Source organism: Magnolia sinica, chromosome 10 (genome assembly GCF_029962835.1).
Source record: "Magnolia sinica isolate HGM2019 chromosome 10, MsV1, whole genome shotgun sequence".
NCBI classification, from domain to species: Eukaryota; Viridiplantae; Streptophyta; class Magnoliopsida; order Magnoliales; family Magnoliaceae; genus Magnolia; species Magnolia sinica.
The window spans coordinates 51121939-51145399 of NC_080582.1; the positions used below are offsets into that span (position 1 = coordinate 51121939).

Here is a 23461-nt window from a genome sequence, read left to right on the forward strand (position 1 = left end):
AAATGGCATGTTATATGTGTTTCATTGTATTTTCAAATGCTATCCATAGTTGCAATGGTTGTTAAGTGTTGTATGATTACCGCATGTACATATTTCTTACATCGTAATGTGTTTGGGACTACGGTATAGTCTACGCAATCGGTAATGGTTTATGATGGGTGGCTAAATTGATTTAGCCACGATGGATACGTTCGACGAATCCGAGTTGTACGTCGTTTGTCGACAGTCGTTAGGCCACGCAGAATGCTTATGCACTCAATGTCGATCAAGTCAATGTGCGCTCGTACCAGTCAAGCTCGTCAAGTAACCCAATTGACCCAATGTATGTTCACCATGTATGGATGCTACTACTTGAATCCAAGGTTCCAAACTCATCAGTGAAAATCCATTAAACCATGGTACCTTGATCCGCTAAGACTCATGAGCCAGGCATAGTGGTATGGGACACCGTGATCGAGTTGTCGTCCTACGTTGGGGTGACGAGCCTCCCCATAGTGACCAGTGAGCAACCCAAACTCGTGAGATGAATGCGGTGGTATGGGACACTGTATTCGAGTTGTTGACCTACATCTAGGTGACGAGCCATTCGTAGTGACCTCGAGCATACTCTAAGACTGTGATGAGGTGACAAGCCTCGCCGTAATAAACAAGAGTATAAAACAGGTATGCATCGAGGTGATGAGCCCTTTGTAGCGACCTGTAACCACAACATCGTATGAGACTGGCTAGGACTGACGACCTAAAATGGATCATCATTTGGGAAATGATATAAGGGAGGTACCTTAGCTTTCCAATCCTGCTGTACGAATAAACCTAAGTAAGCAACCTGACTAATCATGTGCATGCACCGCATTACATGTACCTTTGGCATAGCAGGTCAAGTATTGAGGAAGTGTTTCATGCCACGATCGTGAGATAAAGTCGCTGAGGGAGCGTAGGCGAGGGCATGCATCATTATTTTATATCATTCTTACATTAACAAGAGTACTTGTGACCCAATTGTTGTATTGTGTTATCATTACTGCTTGATTGAATTGATTACATGTTAACCTTTGCTTTATTGTTCCACTGAGTTGATCACTCACTCCCACGTTATGGGACGGTATTTTAAACACCAACCAGACCCTGTTGTAGTTTCAGATAATGGTGCGGCCTACGAGGCGGAGCTAGACTTTGAGGATGATGAGAAGGCATTCTCATATATGCAGTATGCAGGTGGGTTTCTATAGACCGTTCTGATCGACGGGGCTTCAGGGCTTATACTTGTAGTGGACCATCACTTTTGATATTTGTATTTTGAAATAATACTTATAACTATTTGACCTAGCAATGCGTTTATACTTTGAGGACTTACAATGGTTTGTACATCTTATACACTTATCATAATCTTCCGCTTGCGTAAATTCAACTGTCCCTGGAGTATGATTTACTGTTTTAGCTTAATCTCATTCATATTTTATGCACTAACATGGACAACATCAAATCATCATTATCTATGTTGCATAAGTGATGCGTTGGAACTCGGGAGTTGGGTACCTACTCGACCCCCAATTTTCAGGGCGTTACAATACTACATCTCCTGCTATCAGATAAGAGTTTCTGATCTCTCAATAGCAAACATAATTCAAAGAAATTATCCCTGCCCATTCTCAGCTGCGCAAGACACTCAGTATCGCTCTTACGTATTATTCGATTGATAAATCTATCCCTATTAATATGACAATCACTAGGCTTTGACTTAATACAGTAGCGGCGATAATATTCAACCACTCTCATTACATATGCAGAAGCTGCAATGGCTGTTAATGCAGCGGCCTTTTCAGTCCATTCACTGGCCGAGGACCTTTCATCAGAATTTTCCGCACTATCGGAAGCCATTGCAGAATAATGGAGTTGAAAATTATCTGAATGGGAATTATAGTCAATCGTAAATTTTATATTTGTAAAAACATAAATGATACAACAACAATCATTTACAAAACTGAATCAATATCCTTCAAGCCTCGGTTAACAATTTTCTAATAGACTTGCTGACAAACACATCCACTATTGTCGAGATATTAGAGCATGAGCTCTGTTAATAGTTATTTTTTTAACATTGTTGATGTACAGATTCATAAAATGAATTTATAAAAGTTGTCAATGAACATCATACCACGAATATGTTATGGGAATATCATGGAGCTCTATTAATAGTAATTTTTTTAACAGTTATTTTTTTAGCAGTTATTTTTTTACCTTGTTGATATACAGATTGATAAATCATACCTGTTAACAGGCATCTGTAACAAGTTCCATTTACAAATTGCCCATATACACATCAATCATTAAAGGCATAAAGCTACTTTAATAGCTAATAAATTCAAAGCTGGAAAGGCATGAGTCTCTGTTAACACATACCGATGGAAAGGCATGAAGCTACTTTAACAGCTAATAAGTTCAAAGCTGGAAAGGCATGAAGCTACCACTGAATCACTCAGGATAGCCGCATATAACCTTGCAGCCGTACTTGAAAAAATACATTTATAAAAGTTATCAAGGAACATCATACAGTGATCAACCCGATAGTTAACAAGGCATATGATGGTGAAATTGGAAAACATATTATCAAGAGAGAATCATCTTAAAGGGGCCCTTCTGAATCGATTTGGGCGAAAAAATAGAGTGCATTTTTTAAGAAAAAGGGTTTTAGAAGAGTAATACCTCTATGACAGATCAACCCGGATGATGCAGAGCATTAGGAAAATAGAAAACTTCCCAAACCCAGATGGTTTTGAAGAGATTATACGAGTGAGGTTTTTATATAAATAGAAGCATTCCAAAATTCAAAATCTGCGACCCACAGACACATCATCTACCTGATTCAGGGTCGCATGCACCCGTCATTTCCAATCCTCCACACCTACCAGCTGGATATTGTAAAATCCCAAGTTAGATTCGACATGTTGAGATTTCTCTCATATTCTTCTCATTCGGAGGTATAGGCAGAGCTGGAAAGGGAATAGGAAGTTGACAAATATGGTATAATGTATTTCAAGCCAGTTAATACAATACAATACACCCTTATACATGAATCCAAACAGGCCCTCATGGTAGTGAGTTGCTCGCTAGGCAATCGGCTTCCCTTTGGATCATAGGCATCTGATATGGGGTGCCACCCCCACAAGCTATGAATTAAGGTAATATTTATGATTTTCCCCTAATCCCAGTTGTGGCCGTACCAATAGGTTGGATGGGAAATAATAATAATAATAAGAACCATGGTGGCCTTAGGAAGTTTTCAACAGTGAACATCATTGTCCTTACTATTTTCCGTGGCGCTGCTCACCTGTAAGTTGGATTTGCCCCATCCTTTGCCTCATTGCCTAAAATGATCTGAAAAATGGGATGGATAGTGTATACATCAAAGATGGTGGGTCCCACGAGTGGGACCCTTCCACACGCTGCCCTCCTGGCAACGTCAAAGACATTGGAGCATGGGGGCTCCTTGTCTCCACTGTTTCCACTGGTGTGGTCCACCATAGGTCTGATTTTTTTGGGATCAAGGCCTAAAATGACATGGGTAAACAGATGGACGGCACGGATAAAACATATCTAACAAGGTAGATCCCACGAGTGGGACACCAGATGCTAAAAAAGAGGCCAGCGCCCTTGGCCCCACAGTTCCCTATGGTATGGCCCGCCTGAGGCTCGGATCTGTCTGATTTTTAGGCCCTTGACCTAAAAGCGTCTGGAAAAAATCGATGGACAGTATGGACTGGATGCATACATCATGTTAGGTCCCACACTCCCTGCCCAAAAAGGGCTTCCGCCCTCTGGACATTAGGCGCGCAACAACGTCTAGACACGTCGATCATTTTCCCCACCAGGTGGGGCCCATTTGAAGGATCGAATCCATCCATCGGATTGGCCATATCATGAGTAGCTTAATAAGCCCTGACTTGGTCATGTTTCTATACATAGAAACATCACAGTGGGCTTTAGAAAGTTTCAATAATAGGTGTCATTGTCGCTACTGTTTACCATATTGAGCTAATGGCATAAAATTAGTTGGGAAAACGGATGCACGGCGTGGATTACAAAAAACACCTTAGGGTGGGTCCCACGAGTTAACCTCTTCGTTTGGCCAGCATGGTAGCAACGTCTACCTAGCTTCTTCTTCTGTTTATTTATTTATTTATTTATTTATTTTTATTTAATTTTATTTTATTTTGTTTTGTGTTATCAACGAGTGGGGACTACAAAAGGACAATCCAATCCGTCTGTCAGGTTCTTCAGCTCATGACGGGTCCAACTCGTCTTAGTTTTTGCATTTTTAATGGCATATAAACATCACAGTGGGCTTAAGAAGGTTTCAGCAACATGTGTTATTTTCTTCCGTACGGCTCACCTGAGATTCTGATCTTCTTCATTTTTTGGCCCATTAACTAAAATAATTTTTGAAAACAGATGGAAAGTATGGATTGAACACATACATCAAGGTGGGTCCCACGAGTGGAGACCCAACTCCCACGTCCATGCATGGACGTTCCAGCCCCACTGTCCCTTGTGGTGTGGTCCACGTGAGATTTTCATCTTCCTGATGTTTAGTCTCAACGCCTAAAATAATTTAAAAGAATCGGATGGATGGCGTGGATGAGACATATACATCATGTTGGGACCCAAGAATGGGCCCACTCTATGGCCTTCTAAACCCAGCAGCGCTAGCTGCTCCTGGTGCGCTGGGCAGCAGTGTCTCATGATGGTTTGTACGTCTTATACACTTATCATAATCTTCCGCTTGCTTAAATTCAACTGTCCCTGGAGTATGATTTATTGTTTTAGCTTAATCTCATTTATGTTTTATGCACTAACATGGACAACATCAAATTATCATTATCTATGTTGCATAAGTGATGCGTTGGAACTCGGGAGTTGGGTACCTACTCGAACCCTGATTTTTAGGGTGTTACAATACTGCATCTCCTGCTATCAGATAAGACTTTCCGATCCCTCAATAGCGAACATAATTCAAAGAAATTATCCCTGTCCATTCTCAGCTGCGCAAGACACTCAGTATCGCTCTTACGTATTATTCGGTTGATAAATCTATCCCTCTTAATATGACAATCACTGGACTTTGACTTAATACAGTAGCGGCGATAACATTCAACCACTCCCATTACATATGCAGAAGCTGCAATAGCTATTAATGCAGCGGCTTTTTCATTCTCAGTCCATTCACTGGCCGAGGACCTTTCATCGGAATTTTCCGCACTATCGGAAGCCATTGCAGAATAATGGAGTTGAAAATTATCTGAATGGGAATTATAGTCAATCGTAAATTTTATATTTGTAAAAACATAAATGATACAACAACAATCATTTACAAAACTGAATCAATATCCTTCAAACCTCGGTTAACAATTTTCTAATAAACTTGCTGATAGACACATCCACTATCGTCGAGATATTAGAGGCATGAGCTCTGTTAACAATTATTTTTTTAACATTGTTGATGTACAGATTCATAAAATGAATTTATAAAAGTTGTCAATGCACATCATACCACGAATGTGTAATTATGGGAATATCATGGAGCTATATTAATAGTAATTTTTTTAACAGTTATTTTTTTAGCAGTTATTTTTTTACCTTGTTGATATATAGATTGATAAATCATACCTGTTAACAGGCATCTGTTAACAAGTTCCATTTACAAATTGCCCATATACACATCAATCGTTAAAGGCATAAAGCTACTTTAACTGCTAATAAATTTAAAGCTGAAAAGGCATGAGTCTCTGTTAACACACACCGATGGAAAGGCATGAAGCTACTTTAACAGCTAATAAGTTCAAAGTTGGAAAGGCATGTAGCTACCACTAAATCACTCAGGATAGCCGCATATAACCTTACAGCCGTACTTGAAAAAATGCATTTATAAAATTTATCAAGGAACATCATACAGTGATCAACCCAACAGTTAACAAGGCATATGATGGTGAAATTGGAAAACATATTATCAAGAGAGAATCATCTTAAAGGGGCCCTTCTGAATCGATTTGGGCGAAAAAATAGAGTGCATTTTGTAAGAAAAAGGGTTTTAGAAGAGTAATACCTCTATGACAGATCAACCCGGATGATGCAGAGCATTACGAAAATAGAAAACTTCCCAAACCCAGATGGTTTTGAAGAGATTATACGAGTGAGGTTTTTATATAAACAGAAGCATTCTAAAATTCAAAGTCTGCGACCCACAGACACATCATCTACCTGATTCAGGGTCGCATGCACCTATCATTTCCAATCCTCCACACCTACCAGCTGGATATTGTAAAATCCCAAGTTATATTCGACATGTTGAGATTTCTCTCATATTCTTCTCATTCGGGGGTATAGGCAGAGCTGGAAAGGGAATAGGAAGTTGACAAATATGGTATAATGTATTTCAAGCCCGTTAATACGATACAATACACCCTTATACGTGAATCCAAACAGGCCCTCATGGTAGTGAGTTACTCACTAGGCAATCGGCTTCCCTTTGGATCATAGGCATATGATATGGGGTGCCACCCCCACAAGCTATGGATCAAGGTAATATTTATGATTTTCCCCTCATCCCAGTTGTGGCCGTACCAACAGGTTGGATGGAAAATAATAATAATAATAAGAACCATACTGGCCTTAGGAAGTTTTCAACAGTGAACATCATTGTCCTTACTATTTTCCGTGGCGCTGCTCACCTGTAAGTTGGATTTGCCCCATCCTTTGCCTCATTGCCTAAAATGATATGAAAAATGGGATGGACAGTGTACACATACAATATGGTGGGTCCCACGAGTGGGACCCTTCCACATGCTGCCCTCCTGGCAACGTCAAAGACATTGGAGCATGGGGGCTCCTTGTCTCCACTGCTTCCACTGGTGTGGTCCACCATAGGTCTGATTTTTTTGGGATCAAGGCCTAAAATGACATGGGTAAACAGATGGACGGCACGGATAAAACACATCTAACAAGGTAGATCCCACGAGTGAAACACCAGATGCTAAAAAAGAGGCCAGCGCCCTTGGCCCCACAATTCCCTAGGTATGGCCTGCCTGAGGCTCGGATCTGTCTGATTTTTGGGCCCTTGACCTAAAAGGGTCTGGAAAAATCGATGGACAGTATGGACTGGATGCATACATCATGCTACACATTCCCCACATACCCACATGATTTACGGTTATCCACATCACGCATGATCACAAGATTTATGAGCTACATATTTAGCACCATTTTGTCAAATCTAGTTATCACTTATCCCGTCAGTGATCATATGGTTAATGGCTACAACAATCATAAATCTACTTAAACAAGTAGTCACACGATTACCCCAATTTTCATACAGTTAGGTGGGTTATAAAAAAATCAAGCACTCACATGTTGTGGTCCACACAACTTCCACCAATCCACACTACTAGTTGGGCCACCCAAGATCCCAAATTCCTATAGTGCAGTGATCCACATGATTCCTACCAACTGGCGGACTAAATGAGGAATAACTATTACAATAGGCACCATGAAAACGACTTAGATTGCCATAAATATATAGGCAGCCCCACACTCTAAAATGATCTAATCAAAATAGATGAATGGTTGGTAAAACCTGTATATTAGGTGGTCCATGATCGATTAAAAGGAATAGATAGATAGATTTCTCACAAACATTACTGTAACTCTAGGAAATATTTAACGGTGGACAAGTGATCAATATTGCTCCCGTGGTATGAGATTTGGATCTGACTAGTCTATGGAACCATACCCTAAAATGATGAGGATAAATCGACGAAAGGCATAGATCTACATCACACTACAAAGTGGAGTCCATGGCCAAGGAAGCATCCCAACATATAAGGGCATACTAGAGCCTAAGAATTTCCAATGGTTATGACACTGTTTCTACTTGTGGCATGGCCTGGCCCACCTAAAATTGAGTTCTACTTCATCTTGTATCCACGGGCAGGAGGTGGGCTCATTTCCTAAGTGATTGGAAAATATATAGGCAGTGTGGGTGTACAACACATGCACCTAGGTGGGCTTCACATGCATCACATTATGTCCAGGGAAGCTTTCATTGGTAAGCATGCAATTCCCTTTCCTTATTATTATTATTATTATATTTTGTATAATTGTAGGCTCATTGACATGGTGGGGTTCACCCCATGAACAGTTCATATAACAAACAACATCATAGCTGATACCACCCACTAGATGAATGACATTGATATGAGGTACATACGTCGAGTGGGGCTCATAATACATGGATGGTCTCAATGATGGACGACTTGAATGTAAAATACATGTAACGAGTTGGCTCCACGGTCTAATGGCTGACCCAACTTTGGTGGTAGTCACACATCACCGTAGAACTCAAAAGATTTAATAGTAGGGATTTTTTATTCACACTATTTCTTATAATGTGGTCCACCTAAAGTGTGGATCTGCCTCATTCTTTTACTCATGACTTAAAATGGTTTGAAGGAGTGGATGAATGGCCCAAATATACTTTTCATCACCATGGTGGCCTCAGAAAAATCTAAGTATTTTAAGTACAATTTCCACTGTCCAAGTGGCATGACCTACATGAACTTCTAATCGGCCTGATTTCTGGGACCATGCAATAAATGGGGCTAGTAAGATGAATGAATGGTGTTGATTTAGCACATACGTCATGGTGTGGCCATGATCGGCCCCCAAAATTTTACCCCAAATGTGGACTTCCAGGGATGACGCCACCGCCTTCACACCCATTATTTTATTTTAATATTAATATTAATATTATTAGTATTTGTATATTTCTAATCAAGGTGTGTCACTTGAGAGATCTAGTTCATTCATTGTGTGTGTCCCACTTTATGGAGGGGTCAATCTAAGTTTCAGATTCATCCAAATTTCAGGTGGGTCCCAACAAGTGCTTTTATATGTTTTAGCCATGTCTACACATTATTTTAGATGGTGTGGGCCACATAAGTTCTTTGTACGGTTGATTTTTGGCATGACCCATTTTTAAGAGGGGACCCATCAAATGCACGGTGCTGATGTTCGACATACATCAAGGTAGGGCCTGTGGTGGGGCCCACCTCTTTCCAGCGTCAACAGAGACACTGCTTGCTGTAGCGTCAGAGTGCTGTTGTATTTTTTTTCTCATATATGGGGCCCACAACAGGACGATCCAGTCCATTTGTTGTGTGTGTCTCACGTGGTGGAGCGTTCAATCCAAGTTTCAAATGCATAAAAATTTCAATTGGGCCCCAACAAGTACTTTTATATGTTTTAGCATGTCTTCACATGATTTTTGATGGTGTGGCCTACCAGAGAAATGGATTGGCTTCATTTTTTGGCTCAACACCTAAAATGACTTGAAAAATTGAATGGACGGCGTGGATTTAATACATACATCATGGGTGGGGCCTGCTATGGACCCACGGTCCAAACCCCTTTATTTAAGCAGCCAGGCACTGCCTGCTTCTGGACGCTGGCAGCAGCGTCCAGTGTACTCTATTTTTTTTTTTGTTTTTTTGTTTTTGTGTTGTGTGCACGTGTGTGCATGGGCGCGCGTGTGTGTGTGGCCAGCCCAATGGGCCATACTTTGGGATGGTTTAGATAGCCTGCAAAAATTTTAGTGGGGCCCACAATCAGTGGGTCCCACATAAAGTCTATAAAATTTATTTCTTTATGAAATTATTTTTTATTATTTATTATCATTATTATTATTATTTTTATATGTATTCTCCCATAAATCCACACCATTAAACACATCATTATCACATTATCATCACCATTCTCCCATGGATCCACACCATTAAACACACTATTAAACACATCATTCTCCTTATGTATCCACACCATTGATCATATCAAATCGTCACCACAAATAAAAAAAAAAAAAAGAAACAAACCAAGAGTGGAGTGGGTGTACTCACTTTGATGAATTAGATGGATGGTTGAGATGTATAGAAGGGATGAAATTGATGGTTGCGATGGATGAAAGGTATGAGATTGATAGAGTTGATGGCCCACCAAGATCACTCCCCTCTCTCCCTCTCTCTTATGAAAAAATGGTGAAATGTTAAGGGATGAAGGGGTATTTATAAAGAAATAGATAAAATTTTGGTTAAGTTAAGCTAATGTGATTAATATTAGCTTAAGCTAGGATTATGGTACTTAATTCATGCTTTGCAATTAATGGTGGATTAAAAGAGCATGGGATGGCATGGTGTGGTGATGTCATGCATAGTGTATGGCATGGAGAAAGGTTGACTTTTATGCACATGAGAGAGAAGTATGGGTATGTGACATCACATACATGGGTAGAGATTCTCTCACCCATGTGTGGCATGTACATGTGTGCTTGACATGTGTTGTGCACATGTGTGGAATGAAATACATGGTGCCATGCACACATAATACACTTATTATTCTTCACGGCGTATCTCACTAACAGAGTATCATACTGATGCACGGGTGGTACCTCCACGATCGCGACGACGGGGCAGTCAATATGAGATAGGTTTCGAGGTCTTGGGGTTCTGGTCAGTTGTGTGTGTACTATGAACGGTCAATCCAGGTCTAGCTAAGGGTATCGATCATCAAGCACATATGCATGGAAAATAGTACCGAATAGACTAGGTGTTACACTAGATCTCGAATGAAATGTGAAGGGGGGAGTAGAATAAAAACCCTAATCACTAGTCCAATAGCACCAACTGCTATCCAAAGTTTGGAGATGGAAGACGACCAACAATGAACCTAGCACGGCTGCAAGGAGTCAGAGCTGTTAACGATGCCATTGCCTTCGTTGATGAAAGAAGGATGCTGCCTTCCTTTGGCGCCGCTAACACCACCATGTCCAAGTCTAGTGTCAGTACACCGCCTTTGATCTCTCCAAACATCACGGGGGATTACTATCCGGCAAACCTTAATCCTAATGTCACACACTAGCACCCCTCATTCTTTATTCGACTCTGCCTCTGCCTCAAGCAATCCGTCAGCAACTCCATCTTATGCCTGTGTTCATGGCTACGGTGTTGATCTGCAGAGTGCAATGCAGTCCTCATTTGAGCTCGGGTATGACAAAAATTTTAAAACACTGTGTGTGACATAGTTGTAGTGCACCACTTCTTACATAATTTTAGATGTATCACAACTGAGTGCGGTCCACTGGTATTCTCGATCACACTATCTAACCCTTAAGGCAATTTATACCATTGATCAATGAGGCCCACCTTATAGAATTCTTACATAGGATTCATCTAGCCCACCACAATTAATTCGAGATAGGGCTTAAATGATGACAAGTGAGGAGATGAGTCAGCTGATGGGATGGCCACTATTGACCCTTTTTTCTTTCTTTCTTTCTGCCTGTATAGCCTATGGACATGATAGCAAGTTAGGTGCATCCATGGCCTCACCCAACAAGGTGCAATGCTGATCATGAGACCCAACTCTCCACTGTCTATCTATTTTGCCAGCTCATTTTAGGGCATAAGCCCAAAAATGAAGTAGAAACAATGATGACTGAATGCCCACGGTTAAAAAGCGCATAAGGCCTGAGTTAATCGCAATGTTTATTATATATCTAACCTGTTGATAAGGTTATTTCATCTGGTATTCCCCCTATGAAATTTGGATCTACTTTAATTTTTGGCTTCATGCCCTGAAATAAGCCAGCAAAACGGATGAACAAGATAGATATACAATACATATATCAAAGTTCTCCATGTAAAATTTGGATCTACTTTATTTTTTTGGCTTTATGCCTATACGCTTATAATAAGCCAATGTGTTCTCTCTCTCTCCCTCTCTCTCTCTCTCTCTCTCTCTCAAAAACACGCACACACACCCCCACGGACGTGGATTTCAGAAGTTCCTGAGCAGGAAACTAAAGTGGGGCCCACCGTGATGTTTGTGTGGAATCCACTCAGTCCATCCGTTTTGTGAGCTCATATTATAACATGAAACCAAATGAGAGTAGGATCCACGGCTCAAGTAGGCCGTACTAAAGGAAAAGGTGGTTAGGGAAATTCCCACCGTTGAAACCTGCCTGGATCAACAGTGATGTTTACATTTAATCCATACTGTTCATGACGTCGTTCCTACTGCGATTAACTTAAAACAAAAATATTAGAATGATTCAAAACTTCTGTAGCACCATGAATATTTCAACCATAGATGTTCAATTATAATGTTTTTGGCCCACCTGACCATTGGATCTGGTTCATTACGGATGAACAGGGTGGATATCTCACAAACATCACAGTGGGCCCCACCTGGGTTCCCAGAGCTGGAAGGCTTTTGCAGGAAATCCTCGTCCCAGCCCCACACACGTAGTGGGATTTCACCAACTATGGGACTCGAACCCTAGACCAGTTGTTGAAGCTCCTGAGAGTCTACCACCGGAGCAAAAGTAAGGACCCACCTAAACTGCTCCCTATGGACATGGTTTCCCACTAGATCAACTCATTGGACACGTTTCATGTGAACCATGTGGAGGGAAATGGAGTAAACCCGCGTGCAATGACCTACTTGCTAGCATTTTCTATTATTAACGAGATTTTAGGAGAATATGGCGAGAAAATCTGAGCACAAGCATCATTGAGCTTCCACCTAAATGGGGAGGCGTTGGATTTGGAAGCCGACTGTGTACTGAGTAAACTCTGTAGGGTCCACTGTCATTTATGTATTCTATTCACTCCGTCCATCCATTTTATCAGATAATCTTAGGATTTGAGTTAAAAAATGAAGCATATCTAAAACTCAAGTGGACCATACCACAGGCAAGAGTGCATTGAATATCCACTGTTGAAAAATTCTTAAGGGCACATAAGTTTTGCAACAAGCTGATATTTGTTTTTCCTTTTCATCCGTGTCTGTGTGATCTTATGAACAGACTGATGACAAATAAACATAAGTGTTGGTCTTAAGAAGGTTTTAACAGTGGAAATCATTATTCTAACTGTTTCCTGTAGTGTAGTAGACTTGAGCTTTGGATATGCTTCAATTTTGGATTCAACCCCTAAAATGAGCTGGAAAAACGGATGGACGGTGTGGATACCACATGCATTTAAGTTGGGCCAACACACTTTACTCATTACGACAACATCATACTGAGTACGATTTCGTTGGAATTGGTTTAGGTAGTGAAACCTCCGTACCCAGGTCGGTACTGGTTAGTGCTGGAAAAGTTCTGTAACCTCTGCCTTGATGAGCCTAAAAATTAGTTACATTCAAATCTCAGGTATACCACATTATTAAAAACAATGATAATTAAACACCCACAACTGGAAATTGGTTAAGGGCCACTAAAGTTTGAAACCAGCTGATATTTTATTTTTTTCCTTTGACCTGATTAACAGGTTAGAGTCATAGAAAGTTTTCGATGTAGGTGTCTAATCACCACTGTTTCCTTAGGTTGACCGTTTCCTGCAATGTGGTCCACACCATCGTTTCCTTAGGTGGTCCGTTTCCTGCAATGTGGTCCACCTAAAATTTAGATCTGCCTCTGGCCTCATGCAGTAAAAAAAAACTGGGATAAAAACAAATATATTATGACAGGGATGGCCGAACGATACCGAGATGTCGGTACTGGAGGGTTCACTACCGAGTCCCAGTCCAGAGGCGTTGGTCTGCATTCACCAACGTCCCAACACGTGATAAAACAAAATGCTCGGCCATATCACCCAATCATCCTCAGCCCTCCACGTGTTAAAACCAACGGTCATTCCTTCCCTCTTCATTTTGTCTGAACGCTTACCTCTTCCATCTAAAAGGCAACCACGAGTGAGAGAGAGAGAGAGACCCAAGCAAAAACGAAAGGCTAGGATTGCTTAAAAATCCTTTAAAGGGTAAACCCAAAACCCTTATCCTATCCTCAACACTCCCTTTACAGATTTCCGTTACAATCGTCTCTTCTTTTCTTTTCTTCTTTCAAATGAATGGAAGCTATTAAAAATAGCTTTTGCTAATTTATATATCATTGTTTCTCTCACTGTTTTTTGTTTTAATTAGCTGAGGTTATTCAAATGCTAAAGGTCTGAAAAGAGTTTATAAAGGGTTTCCCAAAAGCTAGCTAGCTCTTTCAAGGAAAATGGCCCCCAAAAATGGCCGTGGTAAGGCAAATAAAGCTAAGGGAGAGAAGAAGAAAAAGGAGGAGAAAGGTTAGCTTGTACCACATATGTAAATGCTTTTATATATTGGTTAATCACATTCATATCTCTCTCTTTTATTAATGCATACACGCCTTTTTCCAACTTTTGGTGTTAGAAGATACTATTCTGATTCCAAAAAGTAGGAAAAAAGGTGTGTCCATTAAAAAACATGGGGATGTGAATATTATCCCCCTAAATTTTTATTTAGCTTTTTAATATTCAGCACCCCATTTTTCATTTTCCTTTTTTTTTTTTTTTTGTAAAATTTTCATACACCCAATTCTCAATTTTGGTAATTGAAATGGTTCACTTGTTGTACTGTTCTAATTCCCAAAATGAAAAGTGGGTGTGTGAAAGCCAATCAGGATGGGTTTATTTATCAATTCCCTCTCTCTTTTGTGCCTTTTCATGTATTTTTCTACCAAAGGATAATGGTTTTTCTTTTTCTTTTTTATTTGTTTTCTCTTTTTTCTTACACAGTTGTTCCTAGCGTTCTTGATATCACTGTTTTGACACCTTATGATTCTCAAGTTATACTAAAGGTATGGTCTCTTTTCTATTTCCTTTTTATTTATTTATTGGCTAGGTTCCTATGTTCCTGGAATAGCCATCTAGACCGTTCAAATAGCGGGTCCCATTGTAGATGGATCATATATCTCTAAAATCAAAGTGATTAAGCAATCCTAACCATCCAGTTGATAGCTATAAAATGGACTACTGGTCCAAATTGGGAAGGAACAAAATCAGATAGTATTATCTGTTTAATGCAAAATTTCTGTTCTGGGTTCTGCGGTTTGGATGGTCTGATTGCGTCACAACTATTCCCATGTGGCCATTTGAAGAATCACCACCATTTCTCAAATGGTTCAGAAAAAACAAAGGATTAGTTTCATGTAATCAATGCAATTTCTTTTCTTCTCTTCGTAATATGTAGGGAATCTCCACGGATAAGATTCTTGATGTAAGAAGGCTATTAGCTGTTAATACAGAGACATGTCACATTACCAACTATTCATTGTCTCATGAGGTAAAATCAAAGCCCTTAATGTTTTAGCAACCAGAGGGGTAAGCTAGTTGGTCCACCTAAGTCTCCAAGGCTACTTGGGGCATTTTGGTTAATATCGATTGCACCCTTGATTGGGTGGGCCAATCAGCTCACGCTTGTTTTTAGCCACAGATGCACCCATTTCTTACTATTGATAATATAACAGTACAAGGTTGTATTATCGCACTACCAAAAGTAAATAAATGGGTATATCTGTCAACTGGGGTGGGTGTAGATATTAATTTCAATTTTCTTATTTATTTCCTTGGGGTATTTATTCAAAAAATAATAGAAAATATTAAGAAATGTTGCAGGTTCGAGGGCAGAGGTTAAACGATACGGTGGAGATTGTTTCTCTGAAACCCTGCACTCTAACCATTGTAGAAGGTAGGTTTACCCACCTTTTCTGCTTTGATTTGAAAATAGTACGTATGGGCCAAAGTTGTTAAACGCGTCTGACAAAAAACTATTAAGAAAACGTTTTCCCCCACGTGTCTGGTGGATTACCAATGTTTTGGGCCGTCCAAGAAGATAGAACAGGACTATCCTTACAATCTAACCGTTGATACAAGCTACTGATACTACTTACCATGATATTATTCACCTCATGGCCGAGCCTGTGGTAAAACCATGCGGATTGCATGTGATAGGGTGTTGCTGGAAGTTTCTGCCCTCAGAAGCTAGTTAGGTGGGGTCACCGTGATGTTTGGGAGAAATCCATCCCATCCATCCATTTTGCCAGCTCAGTTCACGTCATTAGACAAAAAATGATCTATATAGGAAGCTCAGGTTGTTCACATGAGAGGAAATAATGGGGATTGAACGACCACCACCGTTGAATCATTCACAAGCTACAGAAGTTTCTATCGGACTGAAATTTTTTGTGTTTTCAAATTCATTCCAGTGGAAATGACGTATAAGCATCAAGGTGGACCCAGGAGGGTTTCAATTGTAAGCATATCTTTCCCGGCTTTTTCCTCTCGTGTGGCCTACTTGAGTTTTAGATCCGCCTTATTTTTTTTTTTTGTTTTATGTCCTAAAATGAGCTTGAAAAACAGAGAAACGGGTTGGATTACTCACAAACATCACAGTAAGCCTCACCTACTGAACTTCCTGCCACACGCAGGCAATCCTGGTGATGGGTTATCCGAACATGGCCCACTAATTAGAAGGTGGAGAAACCCGCGTGTTGGACCTACATGTAGATGGTGGGTTTCTTGATGGATGATGTCATGTGGGTGGGGTCCAGTGAATTATACAGTTGAAAGCACCGCTATAGAAATAGACACACATATATAGTTTTTTCAGTCAAAGCATCTGATTGACGCTATACATATATTTCACATAAACAGCATCGCCACTCAGGTTCGGTGTTTCCCTGGATTTTGATTCATAAGATGACAAAAAGTGCCGTACCATATAAAGAAATGTACACGCTACTGAATGATTCATTCATAGGTCACTGTTTAGACTGCAATGGGCCAATGATTTCCATCCGTTGGATGATTCTGATCATCCAGCTGGCGAAATTCTGACGGCTTTTGGTTATGGATCGTGGATGGTGAGGTCCACCTGATATCTGTAAATTTGAACACACGGACGGTAGAGATTTATTGTGGTGTAATTATTTCACGTCCTCCAGTCAGCTTTGTGGTTGAATTTTGGGCTGTGGCATGTCCCACGTGGTAATTTATTTGCCGTAGAGCAAACGGCTTAAATAATGCCATTGTCGGGCGGGGATTAGGTACTACCCCCACCAGTTCCGAGCTCGGGATAGGCGAAGGCCCCATGGGCCACCGAGCGACCACCGTGATGTATGACTTCTATCCACACTGTTAATCCATTTTTTTCATATTATTTTAGAATACTGGACAAAAAATAAGGGATATTCAAGTCTTAAATGGACTACACATTGTGTATTAAATTCCCACTGTTGAAAAATTCTCAAGGATTACAGAAGTTATGTATCAGGATGATATTTATTTTCTCACTTCATCCAGGTATATACGACCATATCAACAGGTTGTATGGAAAATAAATGGCACGGTAGACCTTATGAAGGTTTCAATGGTGGGTGTCCTTAGCACTGCTACTTCTTGTGGTGTGGTCCAGTCGAGCTTTTAATCTGCTTTATTTTTAATACAGTTTTTAAAAATAATATGAAAAAAATAGATGTACAGTGTGGATAAAAGTAATATATCACGGTGACCCCTTAGTGGCCCGCGGGGCCTCTGCCTGTCCCAAGCTCGGAACAGGCCGGGGTAGTAACTAATCCGCGCCCGCTATTGTCAAGTGTACGCGCACAGGGAAGCGGCTCACCTTATCCCAAAGGACGCGGATTGCGTATTACCCCGCACGTCCCCCAGCTCCAAACGGGCAGTTCTGTGGGGGCCCACCGTGATGTATCTGTACATCCAAACCCTTTATCTTTTTTCTCAGATTATTTTAAGGCATCAAAACAAAAATGAGTAACTTTCAGTAAATGTGCTTGTGAGATGTAATACAAATAATACAGTCACCACGTACAGTAAGATGAGTAACTTTCAGTAGGTGAAAACGTTTTCCACAATAATGATGTGAACAAGTTTCCATGGATATGAATCACTTCTCTGCGTGGGTGAATAAGTGTTGCAGAAATGGGTCCCACATGGTGTGTATCACGAGGGGACGTGGTTTGACTGGGTGACCCTACGGTGATGTGAACAAGTTGATCTCAAAGCATTAAATGTAAGAGTCATTTGTGTGTGCTCCAGTTGATCGCAACCAAGCTTATTATTTGGTGTGGTCCAGTTGAGCGTTGGATCTGCCTCATTTTTGTTTCGATGCCTTAGAATAATTTGAGAAAAGGGTTAGACGGCTTGGATGTACAGATACATCACGGTGGGCCACCCACATAACTACCCGTTCGGAGCTAGGGACGGGCGGGGGTAGAACGCACTCCGCGTCCTAACCCAAAGCTCCATGGGGCCCACCACGGTGTTTTTGTTTATATCCAGTCCATCCATCCGGTTCGTCAGCTTTTTTAGGACATGATCCCAAACACGTGTGAGATCCAAAACTACAGTGGGCCATGCCATGAGAAACAGTGAGGATGAAGGCACCATTGGTTGAAAACTTCTCAGATCCACCGTGATGTTTAGATGCCATCCAACCCATTGGGAGAGTGATTCTACATGGATGAACGGAATGCACAAATATAACCCTGATCCGAAACTTGTTCAATCCTCTCTCTTGCGACCTGCTTGAGTTTTGGTTCCATGTCATAAACTGAGCTGATGAAACGGATGGACGGAGTGGATATGACACAATATAAAACAAAAATCGTGGTGGCCCCCACAGCTTTCTTACAGGTAAGTGACGTCCCACAAACAAACTCCCCTACAAAGGAATATCCTTTCCATTGCCCTTTGGTCTGTCTGCTTATAGAAAACGCCAAACGGGACATCAGCAAACGGCATGAACCTTTTAAATTGATGAAAGTTTCTGCCAGTTTTGCTCCAATCTATTGACAGTCCAACTCTTGGATGGACCCACCATCTGAAGTTGCACCGATTGAATGTTTGTAACCTTTTAATTTATTCCCTTTTTCTTTGAGGAGTTATGGGGTCTTGTTCACTAGATCCTATCAATGTAGGGCCCATTGTTTGGTGATCCAAATCATTGATCCGATGGGCCTCTCTGTAAGGGGAAACCCCTCTGAAATTTTCTAGTTTCGAAAATCCTAACCCCCTCAATGTGCAACGGTTTACATTCATCAGAAAAAAAAATAAAAAAAAAATAAAAATAAAAATATTGGATGGTTAGGACCTTCGAATATGTAATCCGTCATTCATGGTGGGCCATAAGATCAATTATTTGGATCACCAAGGTATAGGATCTTAAACCTTTTATCCCATGCACATCATCTGGTTTCCATGGGTGACGAGTGTATGGGTGCAAACCATTTACTAAAGGCCAAGAATTCTAGCCTAACCGGACCTATGATCCTTTGGCGCTTAACCCACTTAAAAATTTATCCAGCCAGATCCGACCCAACCCATTTGATTTTAAATGGGTTGGACTCGTTTAAACCAACTCAAGTTTAAGATTGGGATATAAAGATAAGCAATGCATTGCTTAATCTAGTTAGTGAATACAAACAAAGATTAAAAAAAAAAAAAAAACGTATATACTCTTCGTTTGATTTTGTTTAGATTTTGAGTTCGGCCTGGACAGGAGATCTGGCCCACCGACAGGTCAAGTGGGTCAGGAGGCCGGTTCGGGCCAGTTGCCCCTTGGGCTGACATGATCCATTGTTTCCATGGTTAAAATAGTCGGTGACTCGGATGGACTCGTTGAGCCTTGAGTTGAGTCGGGGTGACTCAAAGGGAAACTCGGGTTTCACCGTGTCCGAGTCGCAACAGGTTTTAAAACCATGATTTCCACCACGAATGCATCCGTCATCTCTCTTCACTAAATGGAACAGGACGCACATCTTGCTCCTTGTCCTTTTTAAAAATCTGCCACAAAAATCGGTGCACCAAACTCTCCTGGCACCGACCGATTTTCTCTATGGTCCTCGAAAAGCGATGTTATCCTCCATAAAATTTTTTTTTTTTTTTTTTTTGGTGGGATCCCCAATTCAGCAGCCATGAAACACGGCAGAGATTGAAGATGTGATTCTCAGTAGACTGTTTGATGTCAGGCCCATTAATATGATGGATCCCACCGTTAACATAAAGAAAGGGGAAAAAAAAAAAAAAGAAGAGTAAGGAGGTTTGTCCATTCATCTGGTGGGCCACGTTTGTACATAGAATGAAACCTGCTGGTCACTTCGTACTTTTCATGTCCTCGTAGGTTTGTGGGGTCCACCCGATGAATGCACCTATCTGCTTTTGGTTTTGGCTCATTCTTCATTGTGGTCACACACGTGATGAAAGGTCGTTGTCTCCTACACGTGTCACTTTTGGACCACCTTTTTCGGTTGGTAAGCAATAGCTCCACCAATCCATTCCTACCTTTCACCGAATCTTAGCCCTGTGAAGTGTTAAACAGTTAATAGGAAGTCGCTGGTCTACTCTCAGCCAAACCAAATTGTCAGATCCAGATCCAAGCCTCTCATGAGGTGGGCCCCATAGGTTAAATGCCCTGTGCCAATATCTGGCCTGACAGCTCGTTTGATGAGCTTACACATGTACAAAAACAAATGAACTGGTTCACGTTCAACCATACTTTTAGTGGCCCACCAGTAGACATAACCACCCAACTTTTGTCCCTTGCGGATCAGGCGTTAGCCGGAAAACACGTGTTTCCCATTCCCACCATGATGTATGTGTTATATATCCATGCCATTTCGAGCTCAGTTTAAGGCATGATTCCAAAAATGAATTAAATCCAAATCTCAAGTGGATCACACCACAGGAAACAGGGGTCATGGAATGCCTACCATTAAAAGTTTCTTAAGGCCTACCGTAATGTTTATTTGCCATCCAACCTGTTCATAATGTCATACACACCTGAATGAAGGGAAAACACAAATATCCACTTGATTCAAAACCTACGTGGCCCACAAAAATATTTTAATAGTCAATCATCACTTTTTCACGTAGCGAAACTGATGGACAGCATGAATATACACCATATACATCAAGGTGGGCCCCATAGTGAGGGAAACACCCTCTACCGAGGCCCTTTTTTTCTTTTAAAACACACTTGCCAGCACTCACACCGCAATGGTTAGTCGAACCCTCGTGTTGAAACTCTTGTCATTGAACCACTGAGCCGTAGGGTCGTCCAATTGGTGCGGGGAATCACATGTTAGACGGATTACTTCGTCCAATTGGTGCAATTTGTCAACCGTTTGTCTGGCGCCACTAGATGGACGGACAGTTTCATGCACGTAGAAAACGTTTTGTCTGGGGCCCACTAATGGACGGTTTCATGCACGTAGAAAACGTGGAGGGTATATACCATGCCATATTTCACTCCAGAAATAATTGTCAGGCAGGGCAATCCAGTCAATTCATAAACAGTCACTGACGAAATTGCCCCAGAAATTTCGATTTATTTATTATCATGACATTGCACGTGCAGAGGAGTACAGCAAAGAGGAGCAGGCGGTTGCACACGTGCGAAGGCTGCTGGAAATAGTCGCGTGCACCACCGCCTTCGGCAAGCAAAGCAATGGAAGGGCAGAAGCGGCAGCGTCGAAGACGAAGAAGCAGATATCGGGCCCACCTCCGAGTGGAAAATTACCGTCCTTGTCCTCTCCTTCAGATGCAGAGATTCCCGCCATCTCGGAGAAGTACGGCATGGCTCCGATTCAGCCCCCTCCAAAGCTCTCCAACTTCTACGACTTCTTCTCCTTCTCTCACTTCAGCTCTCCTCTTCTCTGTGGGTATTTTTGTCCTTTTTTTTTTTTTTTTTAATTTTAGTATTTTTATATTATTTAATCTTTTATTTATTTATTTGCAGTTGTCAGAAGATGTGATCGGCGGGGGGTTGAAGAGAGGCGCCAGGATGACTATTTTGAAATGGAGGTGAGTCTACCATACCTACTAATTTTATTTTCTATTTGTGTTCTTTTGAGATTTTTTGATACAGCTGCTTCTTTTGGATCACGGACGAAACACTGCCAACCTTTAAACTATTATCATAAAAGCGTTTGCTTTTCAACATACGAACATTCATCTCCCTATCTTCCTCTACTGACTTTGACTGGCGGTGGTAAAATGATGTTTTTGCTCCTATTTAAAGTATCTTTTCACTGCTTTATCCGGTGAGTTTAGTGGGGTCAATGCAGTGTCCGTGTGACATCTACTCCGTCCATCCATTTCAAGAGCTGATGGAAGGATGTGTGACCAAAAAATTAGCCACAACCAAAACTCAGGTGGGCCACACCACAAGAAACAATGGGATTGAACACAAACCATTGAAAATCCCGTCACCCATTGCTGCTTGTGTGGTGGTCCACCTGAGCATTGGATCTGCCTCTTTTTTTTTTGGCGCCCACCATTCCACCAGCTTATGAATCTGATGGACGGGGTGGATGTCACGAAGGCATTGCTGTAGACCACACCACAGGAAACCGTGGGGATAAGACGCTTGCCATTGAAAACTTCTGGCAGCCACAAAAGTTTTGGATCAAGCTGGTATTTGTCTTTCCCCTTCACCTATGCCTGTGTGACCTTTATGAACAAGTTGGATGACAAATAAACATCATGGTAGGCCCTAAGAAGGTTTCAACGATGGGTGACATTATACCCACTATTTCTTATGTTGTGGTCCACTTGAGCTTTGGATTTGCCTCATTTTTGGGCTCATGCCCTACAACGAGCTGGTAAAATGGATGGACAACATGGATAAATCACATGCATCATCACGATGGGCTGCACATGTAAAAAAGGGGACTGAAATCCACCACAACACTAGGGAATCTTCTTCCTCTCTCTCTCTCTCTCTCTCTCTCTCTCTCTCTCTCTTTATTGGTCTCCCTCTCCATCTTTCTACTTTCCATTCCAGCATCCGGAAACAGTGGAGATTGAACTCACTGTTGAAAAACTTGCTAGGCATACAGTGATGTTTGTGACAAATTCGCCTTGTTCACTAGTTTCACTAGATCATTTTAAGGGGTGGGCCCAAAAATGAGGTAGATCCAAAACTCAAGTGGTCTACATGACACAAAATTGTGGGTATTAAACGTCCACTGTTGAAACAATCAGGGCCCACTGCGATGTCGTTGTTTGCGCAATTCAATCAAACACAAGGCTATTCGTATAAGCGAGGGCCTGTATTCCGTTAACATGTGTGATTAAGAAAGTACTAGCGTGCCAGAGTCCTACTCAACTCAATGTTTGATTGAACGTTGGTGACCCCCTTGCTAAGATGGACCGTTTAAGACCGAATTTTAGGACTCAGCTGCCCTTGTTAGCCACCAACGGCTACAACGATCAAGCGATTTGCGGAAGGGTAAGAGTTAGTCCTCCCCGATGGATTCTTTTTGGCCTTGTGTCCTAGGGACTTGTTCTTTCACCAATAATTGCAGCCAATGTATCTCTCAAAGAAATAAAGATGAACAAACTAAAATAAAATATGCAAAAAACAATGCCAATTTTTATTGATTTATGGATTAATGCTTATTACAATCGACAAAGTAACAAATAAACTAGAAAAATAAAAATAAAACGAGAGATAAATACTGGAACTGCTCATATGGACAGACTATCTAGGTGAATGGTCAACGGGATGCGACCAAGAATGTTTGATCTTC

General features: G+C 41.1%; 1 protein-coding gene across 6 annotated transcripts in view; it reads left to right on the forward strand.

Moving 5' to 3' along the window:
* The first annotated feature begins 13785 nt into the window (after positions 1 to 13785).
* LOC131258379 (protein REDUCED CHLOROPLAST COVERAGE 3-like) overlaps positions 13786 to 23461 on the forward strand; it is a 35112-nt gene continuing 25436 nt past the window's right edge. For 3 of the 6 annotated variants that reach the window (XM_058259667.1, XM_058259670.1, XM_058259669.1), the window contains exons 1-6: positions 13891 to 14177; positions 14649 to 14710; positions 15103 to 15195; positions 15528 to 15600; positions 21286 to 21585; positions 21667 to 21731. In XM_058259667.1, the coding sequence (XP_058115650.1) occupies positions 14108 to 14177; positions 14649 to 14710; positions 15103 to 15195; positions 15528 to 15600; positions 21286 to 21585; positions 21667 to 21731 (663 nt within the window). In that variant the 5' untranslated portion in view covers positions 13891 to 14107. Of the gene's footprint in view, positions 13866 to 13890; positions 14178 to 14648; positions 14711 to 15102; positions 15196 to 15527; positions 15601 to 20944; positions 21155 to 21285; positions 21586 to 21666; positions 21732 to 23461 lie in introns of those variants that run through there. The other 3 variants (XM_058259668.1, XM_058259672.1, XM_058259671.1) reach the window with 3 other exon arrangements.